The 24,969-nt window shown below is 37.3% G+C and overlaps 1 protein-coding gene across 11 annotated transcripts; it reads left to right on the top strand.

The window, feature by feature from the left end:
* Nucleotides 1–1,632: 1,632 nt before the first annotated feature.
* scn3b (sodium channel, voltage-gated, type III, beta) lies at nt 1,633–24,216 on the top strand. Of its 11 annotated transcripts, none has more exons than XR_003675357.1 (10): nt 1,633–1,968; nt 3,479–5,627; nt 5,843–6,040; nt 13,227–13,405; nt 13,504–13,732; nt 17,222–17,360; nt 18,114–18,224; nt 21,307–21,387; nt 23,193–23,412; nt 24,147–24,216. XR_003675357.1 is itself a non-coding variant. In XM_028464510.1 (10 exons), coding segments are annotated over exons 3-9 (918 nt in total). In that variant the 5' UTR covers nt 1,633–1,851; nt 3,493–3,558; nt 5,421–5,626; the 3' UTR covers nt 21,368–21,387; nt 23,193–24,118. The 11 variants fall into 11 exon arrangements, 8 of the variants coding, with proteins under 8 accessions (XP_028320311.1, XP_028320309.1, XP_028320310.1 ...); XR_003675358.1 differs by having other exon boundaries at nt 24,153–24,172; XM_028464510.1 differs by lacking the exon at nt 24,147–24,216 and having other exon boundaries at nt 1,633–1,851; nt 3,493–3,558; nt 5,421–5,627; nt 23,193–24,118.
* Nucleotides 24,217–24,969: the final 753 nt, after the last annotated feature.

Below are 24,969 nucleotides of genomic sequence, written 5' to 3'. Positions count from 1 at the left end.
ATTGTATGTTCCGTTCGCAATGCATCATGGGGGGGTTGAGTATGACTATTGCCCATCGCGCAGTACTTCAAAAATGTCCCGATATAGTATACATCAGGGTATTTCTCGGGTACTCAATCTTTCCATACTATCTAATGTGAATGCACTACATACTCATTTTTACGTCAGACTTACTATGAGTAGTACGCTAGTATGCCGTTTCACACAGTCTTCAATCTTGAAGTGAATGACGTAGCTAAGTTTTACTTCATATCATACAAACCAGGATATGTTAGACTAATAAAGAATTGTTTTCGTAAGGTCTGTTTTAAACTTTTTGAGCTGTGTAATTTTAATTATCTATACAACCCCAGATGGAAAAGGTTGAGCATCCAAACAGTTTCCCAATCTGGAGTCAACAGTCACAGGCTTTACTCGTCACTACATTCTATTTATAATCCACTATAAACTCCAACTATTTGAACGAAACACCATTAGAAAGACCTTCATTAGATAAAAGTTCTCACAGTCTCTCACTCTGTCTTGTGCAGAAACCAATTGTCTGACCTTTTGTCTGTATTGCCTTTCACTGATTAGGTGTGATCCAAATTTAGGGCAATCAAACAATTTGGACGCCAGTCGATTTGTCACTCAAAGAAAGACCCATGTGACCCCACAGCTATACCTTTTAGTTCACTGGCATTTGTGACACATAGACTTCTGAGTCTTAGAATAGAAAGTCAGTATTCCTACCAGCAGCTGTGTGCCGGATCAGAAGGTCAAATGGAACAAGTTTTCACTTACTATCAGTGTTGGCTTTAAACTCTGCCAACTCTCCCTGGATGAGATTAGAAGTGCCCTACTGTGGCATGTGTGTTCATATCTGAGTGCATGTGGGATGTGGTTCAGTAACTCCCTGAGATTGTTCGCCTTATCAGTTAGATTAGCTGTTCTGTTGATCCAGCCAGCATGCCAGCTATACCTCACAGAGGGTAAGAGCGTCATGTGACGGAGTGTTGAGCTGCTATCAAGTAATCTAAGTGTAAACCTTTGTGTTGTTTAGATTAAAAATAAAAACTGGGACAGTGTTGTGTAATCTAATGTGTAAAACAATACAGAGCAATCGAATATGGTGCTAAAGTTTGCTATTTATATTATTTACTATTGAACAGTGTACAATTTTTCACACAATAATTGTTGCAATAGCAAATTTAGCAAGATAACCCATTCCCCCCACTGGTAAGATCATATAAAGTAATTTCAGATTGCATCACATTTGAAAACCGAGAAGGCAAAACCGTATATTTACCATTAAAGAGTATAAATAATAGATGGTTGAGCGATAAACCTAAGATAAATTGAAGCATTGCCCCAGGTAAGCAGCACATGAGATTTACATCTCAATTTCCAACATGTTAGGGCCATGGATGTCAGCTGTAATCATGATATAATCTTGAAATCCTTCCAAATCTCTAGAAATCTGCTCCCTTTCCTACATTCTCAAGCTGTCTTACACATACAGGAATCTCTATTTCAAACACACGTAAACGCAGTCCTCCACTCACTCATTTACATCCATTTTCTGAGCCAAATTGCTCAATTTTTCATGGTCGCTGGGGTGTGCTGGTGTCTATCTCCAGCTCTCATTTGGCATTAGGCGGGGGAACACTCTGGAAAGGGCATCAGTTCATCGCAGGGCTCACTCATTTACAGTCTCTTTATAATTACTATGGGATGCACATTGGAGTTAATGGGATATATTTGTCTCTTACATGCCGCCAGAAGTGGAAGTTTCAGCTGACAGAGAAGCACTCTGTAAACAGAAATCTATTCCCACTCGTATTTGGGTTTTTCAAACACAATAAACCAGAGGTGAGCAACCTTTATCACAGCTCGGCCACAAAAATGTGATTTTCTGATCTGAGAGCCACATTTTCAACATTCATGTCAGCATTTATAGAAGAATGACTGTTCTGAGCATTAATACAGGTAAGAACAAAACATTTTTGTGTATTTTTGTTGTGATTTTGTAATTTTTGAAGGAAAAAAAAATGTGTCTGTGTTGTCAGTGTTTTTTTTTTTGTTTGCTGTTGTTGTTGTTGCCGTTTTGTGTGTTTTTGGAGTCATTTTGTGTTTTTATGTTGTGTAGTATATGATTATGTAATTTGCATGTTTTTTGAAGTCATTTTGTGCATTTACTTTAGGGGTCGCTCATAAATTAGAGCGAGGGCCACATGTGACCCCCAGGCCGCCAGTTGCCTATGTCTGCGAAAAACCAAAAATAAGAGTGAGACAAAAAAATATAAAAATAACCTTAATGGCATCCTGTTGTCATCCTCACTTCCAGGCTGTTACTAAGTGTGCCTCCTGTGGTCGCCATGGTTCTGCATTACCGTTGCTATGGTTTCATTATATGCCGGATGCAGTTCGACCGGGCCTGCCATATTTAGTCCGCGCCTCTTTGTCACCACTAACGCTGAGGCTGACAGCGACTGAAGAGAGCACTTAGCTGCAGCGTTGCTCTTCTTTATTAAAAACTGAACCAGCAAATCTCAACCATACAGAGAGGGGCTTGTTTACTGTTATTTTACTCTTTGAACACATCTCCTCTTTGCATAAGTAGCAGCACAGCATCAACGTATTAGTAACGTTCATTTTACAAATGGCAGAGAAAACCCAAAACAATGTTTGATTCTTGAAAATAATGGTCTCACTATTAAATATACACACAATAGCTCTAAGCTTATAAATTGTGATGTCACAGATGGATTATTGATGCTCTTACTCGTCTGATCTGCTGAATTAAAAGATGATTTTAGCCCCTCTTTGCTTGCTGTTTTCCCTCAGATAAAAGGATGAGAGATAACCTCAAACCACCTTGATTACATGCATGGTGAGGTGGGTCCAAGTTTTGCTCGTGAAAAGAGCATAACAACAGCAGGTCAAAAGTTAAATTGTTTTTATTTCAATCTTATCAACCGAATAAACGGTTCAACTGAAACATATTGTGGACAAAATGAGCAATATTACAAACTTTTCTAATAAAAAACAAAAGAAACAACAAAAAACAAGTGTAACGCCTGTTTAAATCATAAAAAAATAAATGTAAATGTCTATTTATAACGACTGTTACTACTGGATATAATGAAGATCAGCAAATTATTAATACCACAAAAATTAAGCATTTGTGTCCCACATTTATCCTAATCAATCATAAGTGTCAAACCACAGTGATGACAATAATTATATTTGTATATTTCTTTTTATTTCATTGCATTATTTACAATGACAATTACAACAAATAAAAATACATTTAATGACCAACCTACTGGCCTGAATTGCAATTCTAATTATGTAAGCTTGTATCATTTAAATGTAAAGCAAGTACAAGATGGTACAACTGTTGGTTGTAAGTTATCACATTTACATTCTTAAGCTTCTTTTTGCTGCCTCATTCGTTATGCTGTAGGTTTCTTATGGATTTCCTCCGTATTCACAGGTTTCCTCCTACAGATGGGTTTCCACTCCCATGATCCCCTGCGCGCATCGCCATCTTGTGTGGCACTGTAACCTTCACAGGTAACCCAAGTCACCGATTTTAGCCGATATTAGCCGTGTGTCATGTCGCATACATGTGTTGTGTATAGTGTTGCTCAAACAGAGCGAACCCAAAAGAAAATAAGACAGTTTTATTGCATTCCTAAAATAATAACTTGTCAAGGAGAACAAACAGAATAATCAACAGGAAAGCGTTCCGACCTGACCCAGAAAAGTGACACAATAAAGTCTGTAGCACAGGCAAGTGTATATAATATACATGCTTTTCTTGTTGACCCGCCGAGATGTTATGATGTTTTCATATGAATACACAACTCGTATGTTTACTTTATCATTCAGGCTGCACGTCATTGGAAAGCTACGATTCTTGCAATTGAAGCCATATAAACCATTTAACGATCCAACAACCACAGCCGAAGTTATCAATGCTTCTGTCAGATCAATCGAAAAGTACAGCAATATGTCATCCTACCTTTGAAGCGTCATATTGACCAGGTGAAAAACAATATTCCAGCAAAAACACACCTGTTAGCTTGTCAAAGGTCCACACACACCTGTCCTGTCCTGGCCCAACCCCCAAAATGCTTTTGCCCACCAAGTTAAGGCACAGATCTCTTGGAAAAATTTTGAATAATCAAATCTATTTCTATTACAGTCAGAATGACCATATACCCTAATGTTTTGTATTTACGGGAAATAAATGTTTTTCTTCATTCCTAATTATCTGTTGCCTCAAGATGTCTGAAATAAAAAATCAAACAGGTCTACAAATTCAATATAGCTTGAGACTTTGTCGATTATCATATTCACCTTGTTGACTAGTTTAGTAATGATCATAATATCTTGTCAATAAGAACTGAATTCAGACAAGAATTTGACGTTAAAAAGACCACACAATCATCACAACTTACCCATTTTGCCCATATCTTTATGTAGGATTGGCTACATTAGATATTCACAACATCATTTAGGTTTTTTTTTTTTTTTTTTTTTGATTCTACTCAACTTCTATAAATACCTTGCAAGTTGCATTCAAACTATCTCTGTAGATTGTTTGTTCCTTTTGGTTATTTTTATCCGGTTTTGATGTCATTTTGAAAGGGGACAAAAATGTAGAAAGTGTCTATTTGTATACGGTTGCCATACAGACAACCCCAGGTAGGTTTACAGAAGTACACGTACGTAGCGTCTTAGGGTTAGGATTAGGGTATAACCCTATATCGCAAACAATTTCTAAGGTTTGGTTTACTGTTAGGTTTATTCTAAGTCACATGACCTAAACTGGCCAATGAGGGGCGCTGCTTACGGATAGAATGTCAGTATATTGATATGGCAACCGTACGGATAGCCACTGCCAAAAATGTATTGTGTCAAGTTGAAAACAATGAACGCTGCCACACAAGATGGCGGAGTATGAAATTGTGGGAAATTCATGACGTCATCGGAAAACCCATCTATAGGGTCAATAAAACTTGTGTTGATTTGAATTGTTTTTAAATGAATAAATCGGTGAACACTAATCCTACAGTTACAGCATTCATGTTTTTGTGCATGGCTGTAAATGTTGTGATGACATTAAAGATGTTGAACCACTGAGCTGGAACATCCACTTAAAGAAGACTAAGTGTTAGTGAGGGGAGAGAGGGCCATAATGCAGGTAGCGATGTGTAACAAATGACAGCTTAAACTAAATTATATAACACTCTAAATATAGCCTTCCACATAACTGTAATAATAAGACAAATCACATACATTTTGCATGTATAACTCAACCATATCAACCATATTAAAAAAACAAAAAAACAACAAAAACCCCAGTGTAAACAAGCAGTGCATGATGGGTTTGTTCTGCCTGCTCTAATGACAATTCAATGATCATGTAGATTACAGTGTGCAGGGGAGGGAGCCACGCATGCGTGTGAAGACAGCTGAAAAACAAAGGCAGAGAGCCTCGGCTGGGAAATGTCATCAGTCATCCCTAATGGAGGAAACGGACTTCAATCAATAGTGTTACTCTCTTAGCGGTGTAGTGCTGCTGCTCTCCTCTGTTTGGCCGTTTCTGTGTAAACAGGACTTCAGATATCGCCACAGTAAGTAAACAAATCGGCTTTTTTTGAGAAGCCACAGGTTCTCCTGTGCGTCTGTACTCAGTCTATTACGTCTGACTAGTGAGAGGGCATCTGGTTGTGTTTCCCACGGTGTTTTACCGCGGATGTAGAAGTCCATTTTGTTTCTAAACACGCCAAAAGCGTGTATCTGTGCTCCAGCTGCTTATTTGACGTCTTTTTTTGTTTTGTTTTGAACGTGATTTTCGGGCTGTCTTTGGGTGAAAGTGAAAGTTCGCTGCGCAGGGTCTGCCGCGGAGAGGCGCTGTCTGTGGCGCTGAAGTCCTGGAGAAACTTCCTGCTCCAAGACAAGTCAAAGCTGCTCCATCCACACACTGAGAACATGCTCTGCCAGTACACAGCTTACCTACAGTTCTTGGTGCTTCTGACTCTTGTTGGTAAGTATGATAGTCATAACATTTATTCAACTGTCATTTTTTGTTGTCAGAATCAGGATATTATGGAAGCCCATTCCCGCAAAAACAAACTAGGAAAAGTAAAATAATGTGTATATATATATATATATATATATATATACACACGATTAATAGTACAAATAATAATAATAATGCGCTTGTTTAGGGTGATCGGATACGTCTCCATGGAGACAATGGTAGAATCAACAGTGATTATGTCAGAATTCCACACTGTGGATGGGAAAACTAATAGGATATATATATATATATATATATATATATATATATATATATATATATATATATATATATATATATTTGGTAGCCGGAACATCACCAACATTTAATCAGCTGTTCCTTGTCCCATTATCAACATTTCCTGAACATTTCATCAAAACCTGTTCATAACTTTTCAAGTTATCGTGTACACAAACAGAACATTATGAGATACTATAGTCATCATTATGAGATGCTAAGTCATAATTGTGCTCAGTCATAATTACGAAATGTTATGTCTGTACATGCTGTCACACTGTATATGTCGTGAAATCTTTTTTGCGACAGCAATGCATGTTTAAGTATTGCAATTAAATAAATAAATGTATTTTATTGCATAATTGTGACCATCACCAGCCCTCCCGAAGAAAGGGTAAAAAAAAAAAAAAAAACTTTATTAGAGGGAGAATATAAAAAAGAGGAAAGTGTTACATCTCGGTGAGGGGGGAAGGAACAGGGAAAAGAGAGTCAGGGTGGGACGTTGGAAGGGGTGCAGAAGAGTCGACTATTTTAAGGTGGGAGTGCAATATGATGTTATAGTTGTGCATATTGGGCTGTATTCCCCCATGACCGTGAGTCAGAAAAGCCATACAGTGTATATATAAAGAGTCTATATAGATTGAGTCTTCGGTGAGATTAAAGAAGCTTTTTGAGAGAACAGGTCATTCAGCCATCTAGTAAGGTCAACCACCATGCCCCAGGCCACACACCTGCCTTCCCCAGCCTTAATTAACCTTGCAACACATTGACCTTATTTCACCTAATGTTATTAATCAAGAGTCTAGATTTGACTTCTCTGAAGATCTCAGAAAAATGTTTTTTTTTTATTATGATTTAATTTGACTATTTATTGATTTTTTTCTATGCTGATTCAGACGGAGGTCATTACTGCAGCGTTGGCTGCAGTGACCAGTCTTTATGGCTGTGCACGTCAGAAACTACTTGATGAAATACAAACTAAGAATAAACGTTTCCAAACAGAATGTGAAGCCTGCTCGTTTCAAGTCTGAACATACGCATGAGAAACACAAGGCTCTCTGCAAGAAGAAAGTCATGGGAAGAAAACAAAAAGAAACAGCAGATTCAAGAAAAGATGTAAACAGATATAGACAAAAGAATAAAAGGGGGGGAAATAGGTATTAAAATGGTCTTATTATTTGTCATTCAATAATGTTGACTCAATCAGGAAAGATCCCTCCCTTCCTTAAAACAAGTTTGCATGTTTTTGTCCCATTTTAACAATCAGTCTTAATATATAAATAAAGCCACAAACACATTGTGTGAATGGGTTTTCTACAGGCAGTTGTGGTACGTCATCAACCCTTGGGAATTCAAGATGGAGTATCACAGACTCCTACACTATAAATAGGGCTCATTTTTAGAAGACAATACATTTAATGTGCATAATATGGCAAACAGATCTTTTAATAAGTACGTTTAGAAGATCTTATGCCAAAACTGGAAAACAATGAGGAGTCCCTTTAATAATGTTATTGTATCCTGTAATTCTTTGACTTCTTGTGAGCTTTAAAGGAAGCCATCATCAGTGACATTGGAAGTTTGGTTGGAGAACACAGCTAGGAACTTACCGGAACTCATTGGTGATGGAAATGTCATTTATTTTATTTTATTATTATACATATCAGCTATTTTTGCCTTTCACAAAAAAGGATTAGACGTTTGTCAATACAAGTCGCCCCAGTTGGGACTGGTTTGTAAGTGAGAGACAATTGATATCTTCTCTCTTTCAAAAATCTTTTGCAAACTGGGATAAAACTCAGGTCTTATCAGCAGTGGCAGTGAAACAAATAGTTCCTTTGCACAAACTACTCTGGGATTAAGCTTTTCCTTTTTTCATATTTGCCCTCCCTGTGATTTTCTCTCGTCCTTCTGCGCTCTTCCTCCATGTGTGCGCTCCGGATGGAAAAGCATGAGATGAAATTGAATCAATGCTGTCACTGTCAGCCCAGGAGGCTTTGGGTTATATAAGAACACTGGACCATGCAGCCATCACACCAACACAAGAAATCAGCTTTTATAATCTGCTTAATTCATTTTCCTTCTTTTTTATATGACATTTTCCACCCTTATTCCTGATATTCCCTATGATTGTAGAACATTATTACATCAACAGATTTAGTTTCCAGTACGCCCATCCCCCCTCCTGTCCTGGCACAGATGTGCAGACATCGTAGTTGTATAGGATTTTTCTCCACATTTCCCGCACCCATCCATTAATTCCTCCCTCTGCACAACAACATTAATGGGCCTTCATTTCTGTCCTATGGATTGAACGCATGGTCGTCGCTATCAAAACCGAAGACTTTTCAATCATCATCAACGTGCATTTCCAAATGGGTCTAATGTCTTTCAGATTGATTAATATACGCATCTGACTCAGTGAAATGTATATAACGATGGCTTCCTGAGTAACTACTATTAAAATATATATAAACATATTAAAGTTAAATATTATATTGATAAAGGCTGATGATGCATATGTATGATTTTTGGAAAGGTTCTATTTATGTTTGCTTTTGAAAAAATATGTAAATATCTTTCTATTGCATCCAACAGATGCAATAGAAAAATTCAAAAAAAAAAATTACAACTGGAGTCAAAACAGAGAATACAGCTCAGATGGTCAACACAAGAAGGAATGGAGACAAAGTGGCAGAGCAGCGCTACATGAACGCAGCTAATCACACCTGAAAGAAATGATCAGTGATTAGTGCAGCTGGGTTGCTGATTGAGGCTAATTAGCATAGCAGTGTTGGAGCAGGACTTGGGACCAAATACAGTATAGCTTGCTCATTCGCTAGCAGAGCATGTAATAAATCAAAGAATTATATAGGAGTAAGTATCAATCTGAAATGATATGTGTTGAACCAGGACTTCATGTAGCTTTTCATATTTTCCAAAAAAAAAAAAAGTTACCTCAACTCAAAGGTTTTCTGAAGCAAAATGAGACTACTGTAGACACATTTTAAAAAAATAGATTAAATCTGACCCAGGCCACATTCATATGATCCTAAATCTAAAATGTATCTAATATTTTACAATGTGGGCACACGGTGGCCTACTGCAGGGGTTCTCAACCTTTTTGACTTTGGGATCCAATTTTCAGACTACAAGTGGCCTGGGGTCCATTTAAATATAACACTTTCATTTCAATTGATCCTAGTCTTGGTTTGATATGTATTCAATAACCGAAACAAGCTAAAACCGTGTAAAAGAAATATGATAGACTGTGATCATCTCAAAGATATTTCTTTATTAAAAAAAATCAGAAATCCCTAAATATTTTGATTTAGATACACAAAAAACTGAAGAAAAATTCTGATAAATAAAATTATTTGGTAATAAAATAAATACATTAAGCTCGCGTTATCCCACCCTGGGCTTAATAAAGTCAGGGTTGCACTTGCAGATAAATTTTATCTTTGAGGAGGGAGTGGCATCACTTTCATCTTTTCCATAACTTCAGCCAAAAGTTTGCACCTGTCTTCTTCTGCTGCTGCTTATTGGAGCATGTCCAAACACTGAATGACTCCCCACTGCCACCAAGTGGTGGGAAGCTGCATTGCGGTCCCGTGGCCCTCAAGGCCCACAGGTGCGGAACTGAAAGTTTTTCACGGCCCAGTAGTTGGCACCCATGGCCCAAGAATGGGTTAGCATGTCCGCCTTGCAGCAAGAAGTCATAAGTTCAAGCCCTGGGATGGTGTACCCCCGCCAGGGACTGCGCTGCACCGGTGCTAGCGGGTGCTATAGCCCCGTCAAGAATTTGTGTAGCCCTAGTTAAAATTCTTGAACATTTTATTTAGCGTTTTAGAATGTTTTTATTAATAATTTATTGAGTTGAAAAACATTAAAAAGTTCCAGAGGAGCCGTTCTGTTCCAATCCAACCCCTGAGAAGTATTTTTTGCGCATCATTTTAGGGTTCACTAGCAGTCGAATACATTGGATTATTTTGTAATTAAGAAAAAAAGTTCTCGTAGAAAATGAAGACCAAGAGCCCGTCTCCCAGGGAGCATCTACAAACTTTTACGCATTTCTGTCACGCTGCCCGTCACCTCCGCTTCATGTGAGCGCAGTTTTTCCTGCATGCGGCGCATTGAAACATACCCGAGAAACCGAAAGGCAAAGTTCTTCCCTGACGTTTTGCATTTTGGATTTATTGTCTGATTATTGGGAGGCACAAGAGTGGCTGTCAGGTGCTAAATAGGTTACTTTTGCACATTAACGTTTTTGTTGCTATTGTCTTGTGGTCACTTGTATTATGCTTAACTAATTTGTTCGATATTCTTTGACCAAATTCAGTTCATCTAACATGCTGTGTTGCACAGCTTTTTTAATTGAAGAAAAAATAGAAACTCCTCAAAAAAAATTATATATATATATTTTTTTTTTTAATTCTCAGCACCCTCACATATCAATCCCGCACCCCCTTAGCACCGGGAGAGAAAAAATCCTGGTGCCGTGCCTGACTCCCGCCTTACACCCTATGTAAACACAGCGCTTGCTTGTGTAATAGCAATGATTTCATACTCTAAACTAATAGAAGTTGCATTTAATATGTGATTATAATGAGCACACAGAGAAATGTCTTCAAAAAAATCTAAATTGTGCATTAAAGGGATCATCCACTGTTTTTATAAGTTTGAAATAAACTCTTTATCTTTACTCTCCCTTTAACGCGGCCAACTCTCTGGTGGCGGAAGTTAGCGAGTAAATCACTGTTGAAGGACTTTCACCCAAAAAGTCTTCTATTCTCAGGGTTTGTGTGTCTTCAACAGTCCTTGATTACTTGCTTAACTTCAGGCATCAGAATGTACTGTTAAAGAGAGAGTAAGGGTGCGTCCGAATAGTCCCTCCTATCGAGTGACGTGCCGTCAGGGTAGGCAAGGTAGGCAGTGCCTACCCAAGGGTGAATTGATATTTTGATTATTTGTTTTAATTATAATTTATTTATTTATTTTTTTAATTATCATTTAATTATAAATTATTTATTTTTCCATTTCCAATAGCCTGCAGTACGTATAAGTTTGAAAGTGTCCGAATTTTGTGCGTTTCATAGCCCAAATTACTAAACAGAGCTATTTCCTGGAACAGCTGCACAGTCTTTTTTTTTTTCACTCCGCTGTAAGTCAGAGGGAGGCCACGCCCCCTCCCAAAGGCACGTTGCTCTTCTGCCTCCGTTTCCATTGCGTGTTTTTACGTGTTTGTGCATGCGCAGTCAGGTCCCCAAGATGACAACCATTTATGTCCAAAGGCAGCGTAGACAGCTGCCTTTGCACGTAACCGTGCTACGCTAAATGCTATACGTAAGTTCACAGTACATTAGTGAATTGATATCATGTTACCGCTGCTGCTACGTTCTCTAGCTCATGGGCGGGATAACACTACAGTCATGATGACAGACCAACATTTGAGCTACCAGAGCTTCAGCAAAGATACGTAAGGTCAGAACATGTTTCATACTTTTCACAGTGAATGGAACAAAAGGAAGGATTGACTTTGTGGATGCTCCTCACTGAGGCTGTTCTAAGTTGTTGTTGTCATTTTCTCCATGTTTCTGTGTTTCCAACACAAACAACAGATGTGCTGTCGTGTCATGAGATATATCTTGTTGGGAGAGTATGGAGGCTATATTAAATCATTGTTTATGTTTCTTTAATGGTGTTTATGATGTTGATTTTGTTAGATGGCTAAATACTTGTTCATGTGGATCTTGTTGGGTTTTTTCTTTCTTATTATGAATTTTATATTTTGATAAGCGCATTGAGATGACTTTGTTGGAAATTGTTTTATACAAATAAAATTGATTTGAATTGAATTAACACTTGCCAACAGAAACATATGAAATTGTCATTGGTGGTCTCGATTTGCAACGTGCCTACCCAACCCTAGTGGTCACGGCACGTCACTGCTCCTATCTCTTTTCCTGTCCACTTTTCCTTTACCCCCGGAAGTGTTTAAGTGGCGACCATGATAAGGAGCGTTAAAAATCTCTAAAAGCTGAGGAAAGGAGGCTCAATGCTTCCCTTATAACCTCCTTTAGCCTAGGAAACACTGATGCATCCTTTACCAAAGGAGACCAGATATTGCTGCCCCACAATTCTTTGCTGCGACAACATTTAAAGGGACCGAGCTTATTCGAGGTTTTACGGATACTCATGAAGACTTAACCACATTCTGTTTTATTCAAAATAATTCATATTTCTGATTGGAAGGTGAGTGTGATCAACCATTCTCAATGTAACATTCTTTTAGTTTCACCTTTGTTCCTTGTAGCCTCTTTTCCTTTGATTTACAATCAAACCTTGTGATTTTTGAGATTATATCCGCAGAAATATAAATGCGCTTTTAGTAGTCCATTTTCATAAATTAGTAGTTTTTTCACCAAGGAAGACATCACAAACCTTCCCTGCCGTCGGTTTTTTACCTAGCAAAAGTGCATCAAAACAACGTGATGGCCTTTCCCTAACTCCTTAAGGAAGTCTCGTAACACCCTGTGATATCATCCACAGGGTTAAGGAAAAATTGACAGAAAAGGAGACGGAAGGGACTATTCGGACGCAGCCTAAAGATCCCCAAGGAGAGCTCTTCTTCTCTGCTTTGTTGTCTCCTATGAAACCGCAGAGTTTGAACTCCCCCTGCGGTCACAGATTCTTTTTTAGGTCACACAAATTTTAAATCCTATTTGGTAAACAAAATAGATGTACATCGACATCATTAACTTTTCATGATTTTGTAGATATATATATATATATATATCAACATGAGTCTTCTAATAAGTACATTTCAATGATTTTTGGCCAAACTTGTAAAAACAATAGAGGATCCCTTTAAGACCTGTTGCCATAGTTCAACAATTGTCTCCTCTTCTAGTCCAGCCCTGCCGACCAGTATGTGTGGATGTCCAGTCGGACACAGAAGCAGTTGTTGGGAAGCCCATGAAATTGACCTGCATCTCCTGTATGAAGAGGGAGGAGGTCTCTGCAAAGACTCGTGTTGATTGGTACTTCACACCAAAGACAGACGACAACATCAAACCAGACAAAATTCACGTGGGTTGCTGTTTCATTACTTTAATAAGCTGATTTCATTGCTCACATCCTTGTAGACTGTGAATGTTACATTTCCTCCTTCATTCTACCACTCCTAGATACTCATATATGACGACTCTTATGCAATGGGCTTGGATGGACCGTTTAAGGGCCGCTTGGCCTGGAATGGGAGCCAGGACTTACAAGACATCTCCATTCAAGTCCTTAATGTTACTTTCAATGACAGTGGAGTTTACGAGTGCCATGTGCGACGTGAGTTTAAGTTTGGCTACTTTGAGCCTTCGTTCTTCATCATGAAGAATATCTCACTGACGGTGAAAGAGAAAGGTGAGGCTTTTGTTCTTTTATGTTGTCTTGCCCTTCTAAATATTTATACAATAAAAGGATCCTGTCGGATCAAGATATGTTTTACAGCAGTGATTCCAGCAGTAATTGACAAAACATAAACATTTTTTTTTTTTTACTGCAGCTTATGTCACTAACAACCCGCTTTTTCTTTCTCCTTTATAATGTCATTAGAGTTGATTTACGTCTTCTGAAACAAGCGCAACACAATAAAAAGGGTAAACTTTGCAGGTACCGGACAGTATGATATATGATGTAGAAATGATTTGGCACTAAACATATAGACAATGAGAAACATTAGACCAAACATAGGCAACTGGTGGCTCGGGGGCCACATGATGCGGCTCTTGCTCTAATTTTTAGCATCCGTTGACACAAAATCAGTTAAAAACACGTACAAAGTTACAGAAATACAAACTACGTAAAATAAATGCACAAAATGACTCGAAAAACACATTAACGCAAACAAACAAAACAAAAAAAAAAAAAAATCAAATGAGAGAAAAAATATCAAATTACAAAACAACAACAAAAACACAGAAAATTGATACACAACACATGTCTCCAAAATCAAACAATCAACAAAGATACACAAATTGGCTCATAACCCACAAAACAACAAAAACTAATGAAATGAGAGGAAAACATGCTAAATTACTTTAAAAACACAAATTGAGGGGAAAAAAATACACAAAACAATAAATGACACCAAAACGCATAAAATGACAACACAAACTTATTGTTCATGCCTGTATTATATTCAGATTGGTTATTTTTCAAATTTCTAACATAAATATTGATAATGTGGCCCTCGGATCAGAAAGTGGCCCCACTGTGAGTTGCCATCCCCTGCATTAGACTGTTTGTGTTGCTTTACTTCTGCAGAAAAGTGTTGTGTTAATGCTGTACACAGCCATTATTTAATGTTGCATTAAGTGTTTATCGGACTGCGTGGGTTTCACATTTTAATGTAGGTTTTGACTCAGTAATGCTTCACAGAGAAGCCGCTATTATTTCATTCCCTTTCCTTTTCTCGCTTTGCCACAGGAATAATTGTGTTTTGCTTTGTCTGCTTTTTATCATCCATCAAAGCTTTCTCCTCTCATGAGTGAGGGGGTTAATGCAAACCAGCTACTTTGCTATCTAATTCAAGGGGTAATGTATTCTGCCTCCTGAATGCCTGGCTTGCGGAATGTGTTGTTTTCCACATTTATTGAATATACAACATGTATATTTGGAGCATCGCAATGCCTCTCATTAATAAAAGCATATGATCAGTGACCTACTGAAGTGTTTAGTTTGTTGCCAAAAACTCAGGAAACTATTTCGAACATTTTGTTTGTGGGAATCTTTAGTCTTCTGAGTCTATTTCCGTTCCTCCACGTTTCATGTTTCAGTAGTATAAAGTTTCCAAAAGCCTTCAGCCAGCCACTCTCCAATATGGCTGAGTATCATTTTACAATAATGATGCAGAGATGGAAAAGATCAGCTCGTGGCCAACGTACACGGTCTACGTGTGTCCTCTTCTAAGGGATTATATCGCTGTAATAGTCGTCATTTCGCAAGCAATGCAGAACAAATCTGAAAACAATGTTGGTTGTCTGCTCAGCAGGCTTTTGGGAAATTTATACTTAGTCACTGGCACAGTGGTTCACAGCGACACATAAAGACTCCAAGAGTATTTTCATTAAAATTGTAATCATGTTTTACACTATTTTCAGTAACCGGGATGTACACTGAATAAAGAAGTTGTGATAAAATCCTCAGCACAATTTCCCAAAGGACTCGTTTATGTTCTGGTGACTTATAAAAACCACCTCCTGCCAATAAACTTCCACACCTTTCTCACTTTTGATACGTCCACCGAGGGGCAGCTCGGAGTAGGCACTTTGAGGCATTCACTTTTATTGGCGCACGCAAAACAAAAACAGGGAAACTTTATAGAGACCTGCTAATATGCGCGTATTAAAAGAGGCAAAATATGTAGTATGTAAAAGTTTATCACAACCTATCATGATAAGATTTATCATTGGAAGGGTTATATTTGATCTGCTTCATCAAATTTCTGAAAAAAAAAAAATAGCTGAAGTTTTTGCTCTGATTGGATTTTACTGTGTAAACTAGATATTGTATTTAAAAAAATATGACTAATTTTGCATTCACGTTCATGTTTCTAATGTGTTTGATGCTCAGTAAACCACTGTGACTTTGACTTTTCATCATATTCCACACTTACTGGAGTTACCTTGTAGGACTTTTGCGTGTTTGTGATCTCAACCCTAATGGATTAATGCATGGGTGAAAAGATACAAGGATGTGTTGTGAAACATATTTTTTGAATAGATTTGCCCAAGAAAATTTGATTTCATGTAAGGGCCGCTGATTGTAAAGTTGTGTTTGCTTAAATAAACAGCAACTTTTTGCAACATTTATCAACAAACCATGTTCATATTTACAGCAATATTCATGAAATTTGTGATATTTTCTTGGTAAATCTAAATGTTAAATATTAAATCTAAATCTAACTGTTAAATCTAAATGTTACATTTAAAGATACATTTTAAATCTAAATGCCAATAGCTGAATCTAAATATTAAATGTTAAAGTACCAACATTTAGCATTTAAATTTAAGTTTAACATTGATATTATATTTTTACGAGAAAAGTAAATATCACAAATTTTCCCATAAAAATATCATGCCAATGTTAAATTTAAATGTTAAATGTTGTATCAAAATATTAAATCTAAATGTTAAATTTAAATATAGATGTTAAATCCAAATCGAAATGCTAAATGTTAAATCTAAATGTCAAGAGTGAAACTAAATATTTAGCTAAGATGCAAAACTACCAGCAGTACCAACATTTAGCATTTCGATTTAACATTGATATTAGATTTTTACGAGAAAAGAAAATCTCACAAATTTCACAAATATTGCTGTAAATCTGATCAAAAGTTTAAAAAAAAAAAGGAACTTTTTTAAAACGCGGTTTGTTGCTAAATGTTGCAAAAAGTTGGTGTTTATTTAACCATGCGCAACTTTACAATTGGCGCCCCATATTCCTGCAAAACTGAATAAAGCCATAGTGTGGTATCAAAACCATCAAATATTTTGCATGTTTTGTGCAAAATGCTCCAAATAAACCCATTCTCCATGAATCTTTGCATCGCTGTAAGGTTGGTTATTATCATTGAACAAACAGGGTACTAAGGGTTTGTGCATCATCTGCATTAAACAGAGCTGTAGGACTGCTGCTCATCTTCATTGTAGTAATAAACCAATGCACATGCTGAGTGTGAATTTGTGTTTCCATGAAATTAAAGCTTTACTGGTAGCTTCTCTTTAATGAATGAGACTTTGTTAAACCATGACACTGAAGCTGCTCCTGATCTTTTCTATGCAAAACACCTTCTGAGGAAACATGCACATTGAATAATTCATCACCTCTGCTGCTGTTTGTGCTCCACAGCCACTCAGGACACCACGGCAATCTACTCAGAGATCATGATGTATGTGCTGCTTGTGTTCTTGACCTTCTGGCTGTTGGTAGAAATGGTCTACTGCTACCGGAAGATCTCCAAGTCTGATGAGCAAGTGGAAGACACAGCGTGAGTTCCTACGTGTAGAAACTCAAGAGATTGACTCAGAAAATCATTGAATAACTTTTTGTCCCACATGGAGGTTTGTAGGGACATGTTCCGATAAGAAAGTACCAATAGCACAGGGGGTGCTATTGGTACGGGGTGAAGTACAAGTACATAGCGTCTTAGGGTTAGGGTTAGGTTATAACCCAATATCGCATACATTTTTAGGATTAGGGTTAGGGTAAGGTTTAGTCTTAGTCATGTGACCTAAACTGGCCAAATGGGGCACTGCGTACGGATAGAATGTCGGTTTATTGATACAGCAACCGTACGGATAGCTACTGCCTTCCGATAAATATCTGCATTCACTTTCAGGCCTTAAAGTATAGATTTACTGTCGGCATTTATCTGAAGTTAAAGTCAAGAATGGTGTGCTAAATAAGTGAGAATGTTTTTTTTTTCCAAGTAGCAATATATTTGTAGTTGTCTTGTAATAGTATGCTGGAATCTGAAGGGTACCATAAAAAGAGTTTTAGAAGATAATCAGGAGGTGAACCGGTCGGGGAGAAAGAGTCATGCAGGCAAAGAGACATAAGGACAGAAGGAAAAGGGAAAAGGAATAATTGAGTCTACACTGCATCAGTTTGTCACCTTCGAACAGGAGTAATCTGTCTTTTCAGTGAGACTGCGAGACAAGCCTGAATAATTCCAAGCGCTGCTGACAGCCTTTTTCCAGCATCACCTTGTTTTTTTTATTTTTTATTTTTTTTACAACAGTGGTGGATTTGCCGCTCCATCCGAAACAGACTATTCGTGTCACATTGTCAGCGTCTTCAAAGATCCAGGTGCACCTGTATGGTCAGCTCCTTCTGGAATCTTTTTTTTACGGTGATGACTAAGCCCGTCAATCCATGCTGACAACAATTTTACATGAAAATGTATGTCCCCGAGAAAGCAATCATAGATAACAATGTGCTGAGCCAGTTATTGTTGCTTTGCAAGCAATTACTATCAATTTCCATTTTGACCCCTCTCCTGGCGTGAAACTACATATGGTGCCTCCTAATGCTTTGCTTTTTCCTCATGTAAAGCACAGTTCATTATTTAATTAAATCATGTAAATTGAATAATATACATCTTTCCTTAAACTTGTATATTATTGTCTAATGTCAAGATGCCATCATACAATCCTACAATACACAGTTCCCACAGGCCACATGACGTCCCCGGAGACACCATCTATGGGGGCAAGATTCGAGGCATGCTTGTATTGTTTACCTGCTTCGCTGCATTCTACTCCGCAAAAGATGGTTAAAATGTCTGACAAAACCAACAAAAATGGCTGGTAAACCACCCAAAAAGCGGTGCAGAGATGGTTTCGATAAACAAACAAGACTCAGATACGACAGCAAGACAGAATGAATTGTTATCGATTCGTACAAAAGGACCGCTGACCACAAATACCTTCCTGCTATAATGTACATAAACATTCTAAACTATCTGGTTTGTTCCAAAAGTGGTTATACTGTAGAAGAGTGCAGGCTTTCAAATCCCTCGAGGCGTACAACCAGTTCATGAATGGTTGGATGAAAGATGTGTACAGCATGATGGCGAATAGGAAAGTGCTTGTGACAGGCAGGGTATGCAAACCGGCGCACATCCTGAGTTACCGCCGCCAAGACCCGGCTCCCTTTGCACGGCACCGGACATCGCCCCTGGCACGCCGGGTTGTCCGTCCGCTTTAACCCCCGGCAAAAAGGGTCGACAACGGCGGTGAGGCCACTAGGTAGGGGGAAAGCGACGCGGCGAGGCGGGCCGAGCACCGGGTCTCCAGTGGTGGCTGCTCCTCCAGCCCATACTCCAGCCCATAGAATGACACATTTGTTATAGTTGACAACAATATTAAGTTACACAATTAGTTAAAAGTAGTTTATTTAGGAATATGATAATTTTTTATTAAATGTAACGACAATGAAACAATTGCATAAATTAGGAGAAATAAAGTGTTGCATGTTGAAACTAAAACGTTTCCTACCTTTCTAAGTAACTGTTAGCGTTCCTTATTATCTAACCCTCTAATGAAAGTGAACACTTGGTATTTAGGGAGTGCTTTTCAGACAAGTAGCCCTTCAGACTATTCAGTGAAGCAACTCACAGTTTCAGAAAGGCTGCACAAAACAAATCTTATACATGCATTTACTATTGTGTTGTGGAGAAACTCAAGTGTTCTTGCCTGAGAGAACAAGGCAGCTTCCACTTTTAGAGAAAGGTCATCGAAAATCATATTAACTACGGTTCACTCCTTTTCCAGGAGAGCAGAAGCTGTTGGCAACACTGGATTAAACCCCACAGTTTAAGAGTGAAAGCTCATTCAGATTCAGATTCAGGAAACTTTATTTATCCCCATGGGGCAATCCAGTATCAGATACATCCCGACCAAAAAGCATTAAAGGTAGGGCTGGGCAATTTTGTCAAAAAATAAATAAATAAATAAAAAAAATAAAGTTTTGATTCGATTTTCGATTTTTTTTTTTTCAATGCACTTAAAAATGACTACAGAGATCAGATATATTGTCAAAAGTGCAACTTTATTGCTGTAATTGTCCTCATGAGTTAAATGCATAGAACAATCCGAAAATAAAAAAGTAAATGAGGCTCTGTTATTCATCAGTTTCCAGCTTTAACCCAGGTTTAAGCAAAAGTGCAACAACAACTTTACAGTAGCTTACATTTTTTAATAATATAATAATAATAATAATAATAAACTCTTCTGTTAGCATCTCAGCCTAGTGCGAATAAAACATTAAACATGCCTGTGGTACACATATAGTCTACTCAAAGGGTAAACATGTAAACAAAGAGGGGGCTGGCTCACATCGTGCTACGGTAAGTAACCCACAAGGACGGAAAACGGAAAAGTCTGAAAAAAACTGGTGGGAAAAAAAATGATAATAATTTAAAAACTCAAATTTGCAAAATAAAAAAAAATTGTATCGACAAATTTGATAAATTGATTAAATCTATTTTTTTCCCCCCAGCCTTAGCAGGCAGCGCTCTGTTTCTTTTCATGCATGGTACTGTAAAATTCCCAACACTTGTATTGTATATTTTAATTGGCTTCTAATGTTATAACGTGAAGCATGGATTTAATTGAACCTAAAAAGCAAACAAAGTGTTTTTATAGCTGATCAGACACTGTTTGTCCTTTCATAAAGGCTAATGGGAAGCTAATATAGAGTAAGATGCACCATTTAGTGGCCCATTAGGTCACACAACATATTTTTCTTTTTTAATTTATATACAGTGAATAAAATGTATCTTCATGCCCAATATTTAGATAAAGTTTAGTGACCCCACGACTAGGGCAGTGCAAATTAAGTTGAGCATCTAGTGACTGATGTTCATAACAGTACAAACTCAATCTGCTGCTGCTGCTGCAAAAGCTAATGGGTCGTGTTCGGCCTCATGACCATTATTGACCCGCATGATGACACATCCCAGATACTACACCAACTGATTAAAGCATTGCATTGGCTAATAGAAACAACTAATAGAAGTCGTTTTGATACATTAATGCTTTAAATCACTTCAGTGGTTTAACTGAAGCATAAAATGTGAAGCATAAGCAAAAGGGACTAATAGGAAATTAATGTAGGAAATGTTTGAAGCTGACAATAATTCAAATCTGTTGAGCTTTTGTGTTTATTATTGAACTGAAGAGCGCATCTTTACTGCTGCTAATGAAGTGTTGAATGTAAATCCTAAATGAGATTTTCATGTCGCGTTAATGTGCACATTATACTGGTTCCCCACACCAAAGCTACAATTGTGAGGCTTTATCTTGTCATAAAGATAAACTGTGAGGATGTGTGCTGCTGTGAACTCATTGTTCATTGCCTAACCAGGACTAGTGTCACGTCTTGTCAAAAGGTTTTGGACATTCCTGTGTTCTCCATTAATCTCCCTGCAGGACAAACTACCTAGCCGTTCCCTCTGAGCAGAAAGACAATCCAGCTCCCCTCACAGAGTAACAGCAGTTGTCACTTACACGGTATTTTACTCGTCTGATGCAGTGATATCACTCCCATCTTCATCAACCCATTGTATCTCTGTAATGGCCTTTGTGTTCGTCGTTGCTCATTCCCTTCAAAGCGAGTGTAATTTGTAATACATAAATCCTTCCTTTGTATTCACTTACATTCTAATGTAGAGCTCATTTTCACTTTGAAGAATGAATGTCTCCAAGATTTTTTGATTCTGTATCATGTTCAGAGATCAGCCTTGTAAAAAGTAATAAAACCCACAATGTTACAACTGGTCAATAATGTAACAAGATGCTGAGCCCAAAACGTAAAAACTTTCCTTTTTTCATACATATGTATATATACAAAGAATGTCAAGGTCCTCTCTCTTTCTCTCTCTCTCTCTCTCTATACACATATATATATATATATATATAAAAAACTCTTCCTCACCCTCCGCGGGCGGTCTCTTTTTTTCCTTCTAGCTTGGGTCCTCTACCAGAGGCCTGGAAGCTTGAGGGTTTTGCGCAGTATCTTTGCTTTTCCTAGAACTGCACTTTTCTGGACCGAGATGTCTGATGTATTTCCTGGGATCTGCTGGAGCCACTCCTCCAGTTTGGGGGTCACTGCCCCGAGTGCCCCAATGATATATATATATATATATATAACATTCAAAGTAATTAAATAGATTACGTAGTTTACAATATACTCAAAGCATTTTTTTTTTCTTTTAGTAAAGTTTTGAGTAAATTGAACTACATTTGTTTATAAGTGAGTATAACCTAAAAACACAACTTAAGTACAACTTAATAGAATTAAATAAGAAAGTGTTTATTCGTACGATTACTGTACAGACAACCCCTGGTGCTATTGGTACGTTTACCAAAGTACAGAATTTTTAGGGTTAGGGTTTGGTTTAGTCTTAGTCACGTGACCTAAACTGGCCAATGAGGGGCGCTGCGTACAGATAGAATGTCGGTATATTCAATTATATATATCAGTTATATCATTCAATTAAATTTTACTTTATTTATGTAGCGCAAATTACAACAAAGTCATCTCAAAGCGCTTAACAAAATAATAGAGTCCATTGTAAGAAAGAAAGAACCCAACAAAATCCACATGAACATGCATTTAGTGACAGTGGGAGGAAAAAACTCCCTTTTTTTACGGGAAGAAATCTCCAGCGGAACCAGGTTCATATTGATACGGCAACCGTACGCATAGCCACTGACATTAAGTAATTGCATGCTAGAAATGATAAAGTCCTACTATTTCAAATTTAAAAATAAATGTATTTCATATAGCACTTTAATTTAACTGTTATAAAAATGATTTTACCTGCCCCATAATGTAATAATAATGAAAAAAAAAAAAAAAAACTTTTACTATCTTGACCAGATGTAACATTTTGGGTTTTATTAATTTTTTTAATTTTTTTTTATTTCATTTTGGGCTCAAAATTGTTGTTACGTTATTGAGCATTTTTTACATTTTGGGTTTTATTAAAAAAAAAATTATTAACAATTTGGGTCTTATTACATTTGGGATTGTTGTTACATATTGGGGTCTAACAAGCCTGTCAATTTAAAACATAAATTTAAACGTAGTGTTGTCTAGAACTTATCCAAACAGTGGAGAAAATAAGCTATCGTAATATTTACTGTACGGCATTAGCATGTTTATGATGTGAGCTGCTGAGCTCTAATATCAGCACCAAGCAAAGTAATTGTGTAAAGTAAACAGTCATTCAAACGACCGTATAGATGATTATCTGGAAAATAGTTCATTTCATGTCAAAGAATTAGAAACATGTTGCTTTTTCTGTCTCTAGGTATTAACCAATCACGATGGCTGCTGAGTTTCCCGTGTTTCGAGGAGCAGGCGCCAGTTCAAGCTGCAGCTGACGTCTCCGTGTATATGAACTTGTCATAAGCCATTTGAAAAACCCTAAGTGCTTAATATTCCCTCCTCCCCTCCTTGGTGGCTTCAACTTTTCCTCTTTACTTTTTGTCAACGATCCAAGTGCCCACATAAAGTGAGAGCAGAAACATGTGGGTGAATTCCTAAGAATCCGTCGCTTTTCTTTTAGACTATACTTCTGTCTAGACTATAATAACATAATAACCAAATGTAAGTGCAGGAAAGGAAAAAAAACACCTGCTTGAGAAACACCTGTCAAGATTACTTGTTCTCAGTAGTTAGTGCCTCAGTGATTTATAAAGAATTTATCTCTTGTAGTATATTGCTATTGACAGTGACTGGATGAATTGTGTTGGTTTCTTACAATTTTTACATGATACAGAGATTATGTGCAATTTCTGTTGCTGTTTTTTTTTTTTTTTTATTGAGCTAAAGGCTTTTTTTTTTTTAAAAAAAAAAAAAGAAGGTAATTTAGTTGTGCAGATTTTTTATAAAGTTTGTATATGTGTTTAATATTATTCATGTTTTTGGTGAATGCATTGAGCAGTGAAACCAGAGAAGTTTTCTATTATATACATGTATCAAACAGTGTACAGCATCTCACCGGATTGACTTGTTCAAAAACCCAGATCAAGGTTGTTGTTTATCACTTTGTCAGTTTTCTTAATCTACCTGGTCAGGTAAATATTACTGCAGTGTTACTCGAAAAATGCTCTTTAACGCTGACTGTTGCTTTTGTTGTGCAGGAGCATCACTATTGAGACTTTTAATCATGTAATGCACATTGAGTTTCCCTGTGTATGAAATGCACTCTACAAATAAACTCACCTTGCCTAATTGTGTGCTCATATCCATACCTGTCAAGTTTCAGATTTGAAAATATGGAAAATTTTCGGATGCCTGCAACGAGCCGACCCACCACCTCAACCAAGCTCCAGTATCCTTTATATTTTAAGACAGGTGTACAAGAAATCTAAAATAAACACCTTTTTTTTTTTATTTATTTAATATTTAGAGTTCATATACAAGTCAACACATTGTATATTTACTGTTAATTTCACATTGCTTGTCTTCACGTGACACTTTATTTTCATTACATATTTTCCTTGAATTTCTCATGCTCTCAGGTATTCACTAATGACTTATTATACAGATTTGTTGTAGACTTTACATCCTTTAACACTTTTTTTTTTGGAAGGACTGTATTAGTGGAGCTTGTGCTTGGCAGATTTTTTATGCTGACTTCCGTTGTTCCTTCCCCCTGTGGGAGACGCTAAAATCTCAGTTACTAATTTTACAGAACACATAACTGTGCCCCATCCTGCTCCTCTTTAGGAAGGTAAACTCTGTGTCCCATTTTCAAAAGGTATTTACACATCCATCCATCTCTCTTCTTAGTTGTTTTCGGGTTTGTTCCCTCTGTCGGCACTAATCTAATTTTGAAAGAACTGCCACCAAGGCCACATCAGGTGGCAGTTTTCGCAAGGATAGTGACAGCTTTCAGTTTAGAGAGGCAGAGGAATGTTTTTTTTATTTTTATTTTTTATTATTATTACATTATAATACAGGATATTAACAGGAGAATACTAATATGGGAGGATGGCGGGAAAGAGGGGTAAAATACGGTAGTTTCCCGGCCAAAACGGGAGACTTCACACATATGTCTATATCTACAGTGCCACACTTTA

This window comes from Gouania willdenowi, chromosome 13 (genome assembly GCF_900634775.1).
Source record: "Gouania willdenowi chromosome 13, fGouWil2.1, whole genome shotgun sequence".
NCBI classification, from domain to species: Eukaryota; Metazoa; Chordata; class Actinopteri; order Blenniiformes; family Gobiesocidae; genus Gouania; species Gouania willdenowi.
Note: the sequence above shows the minus strand (reverse complement) of the source record. Positions and strands in the feature narration are given on the sequence as shown.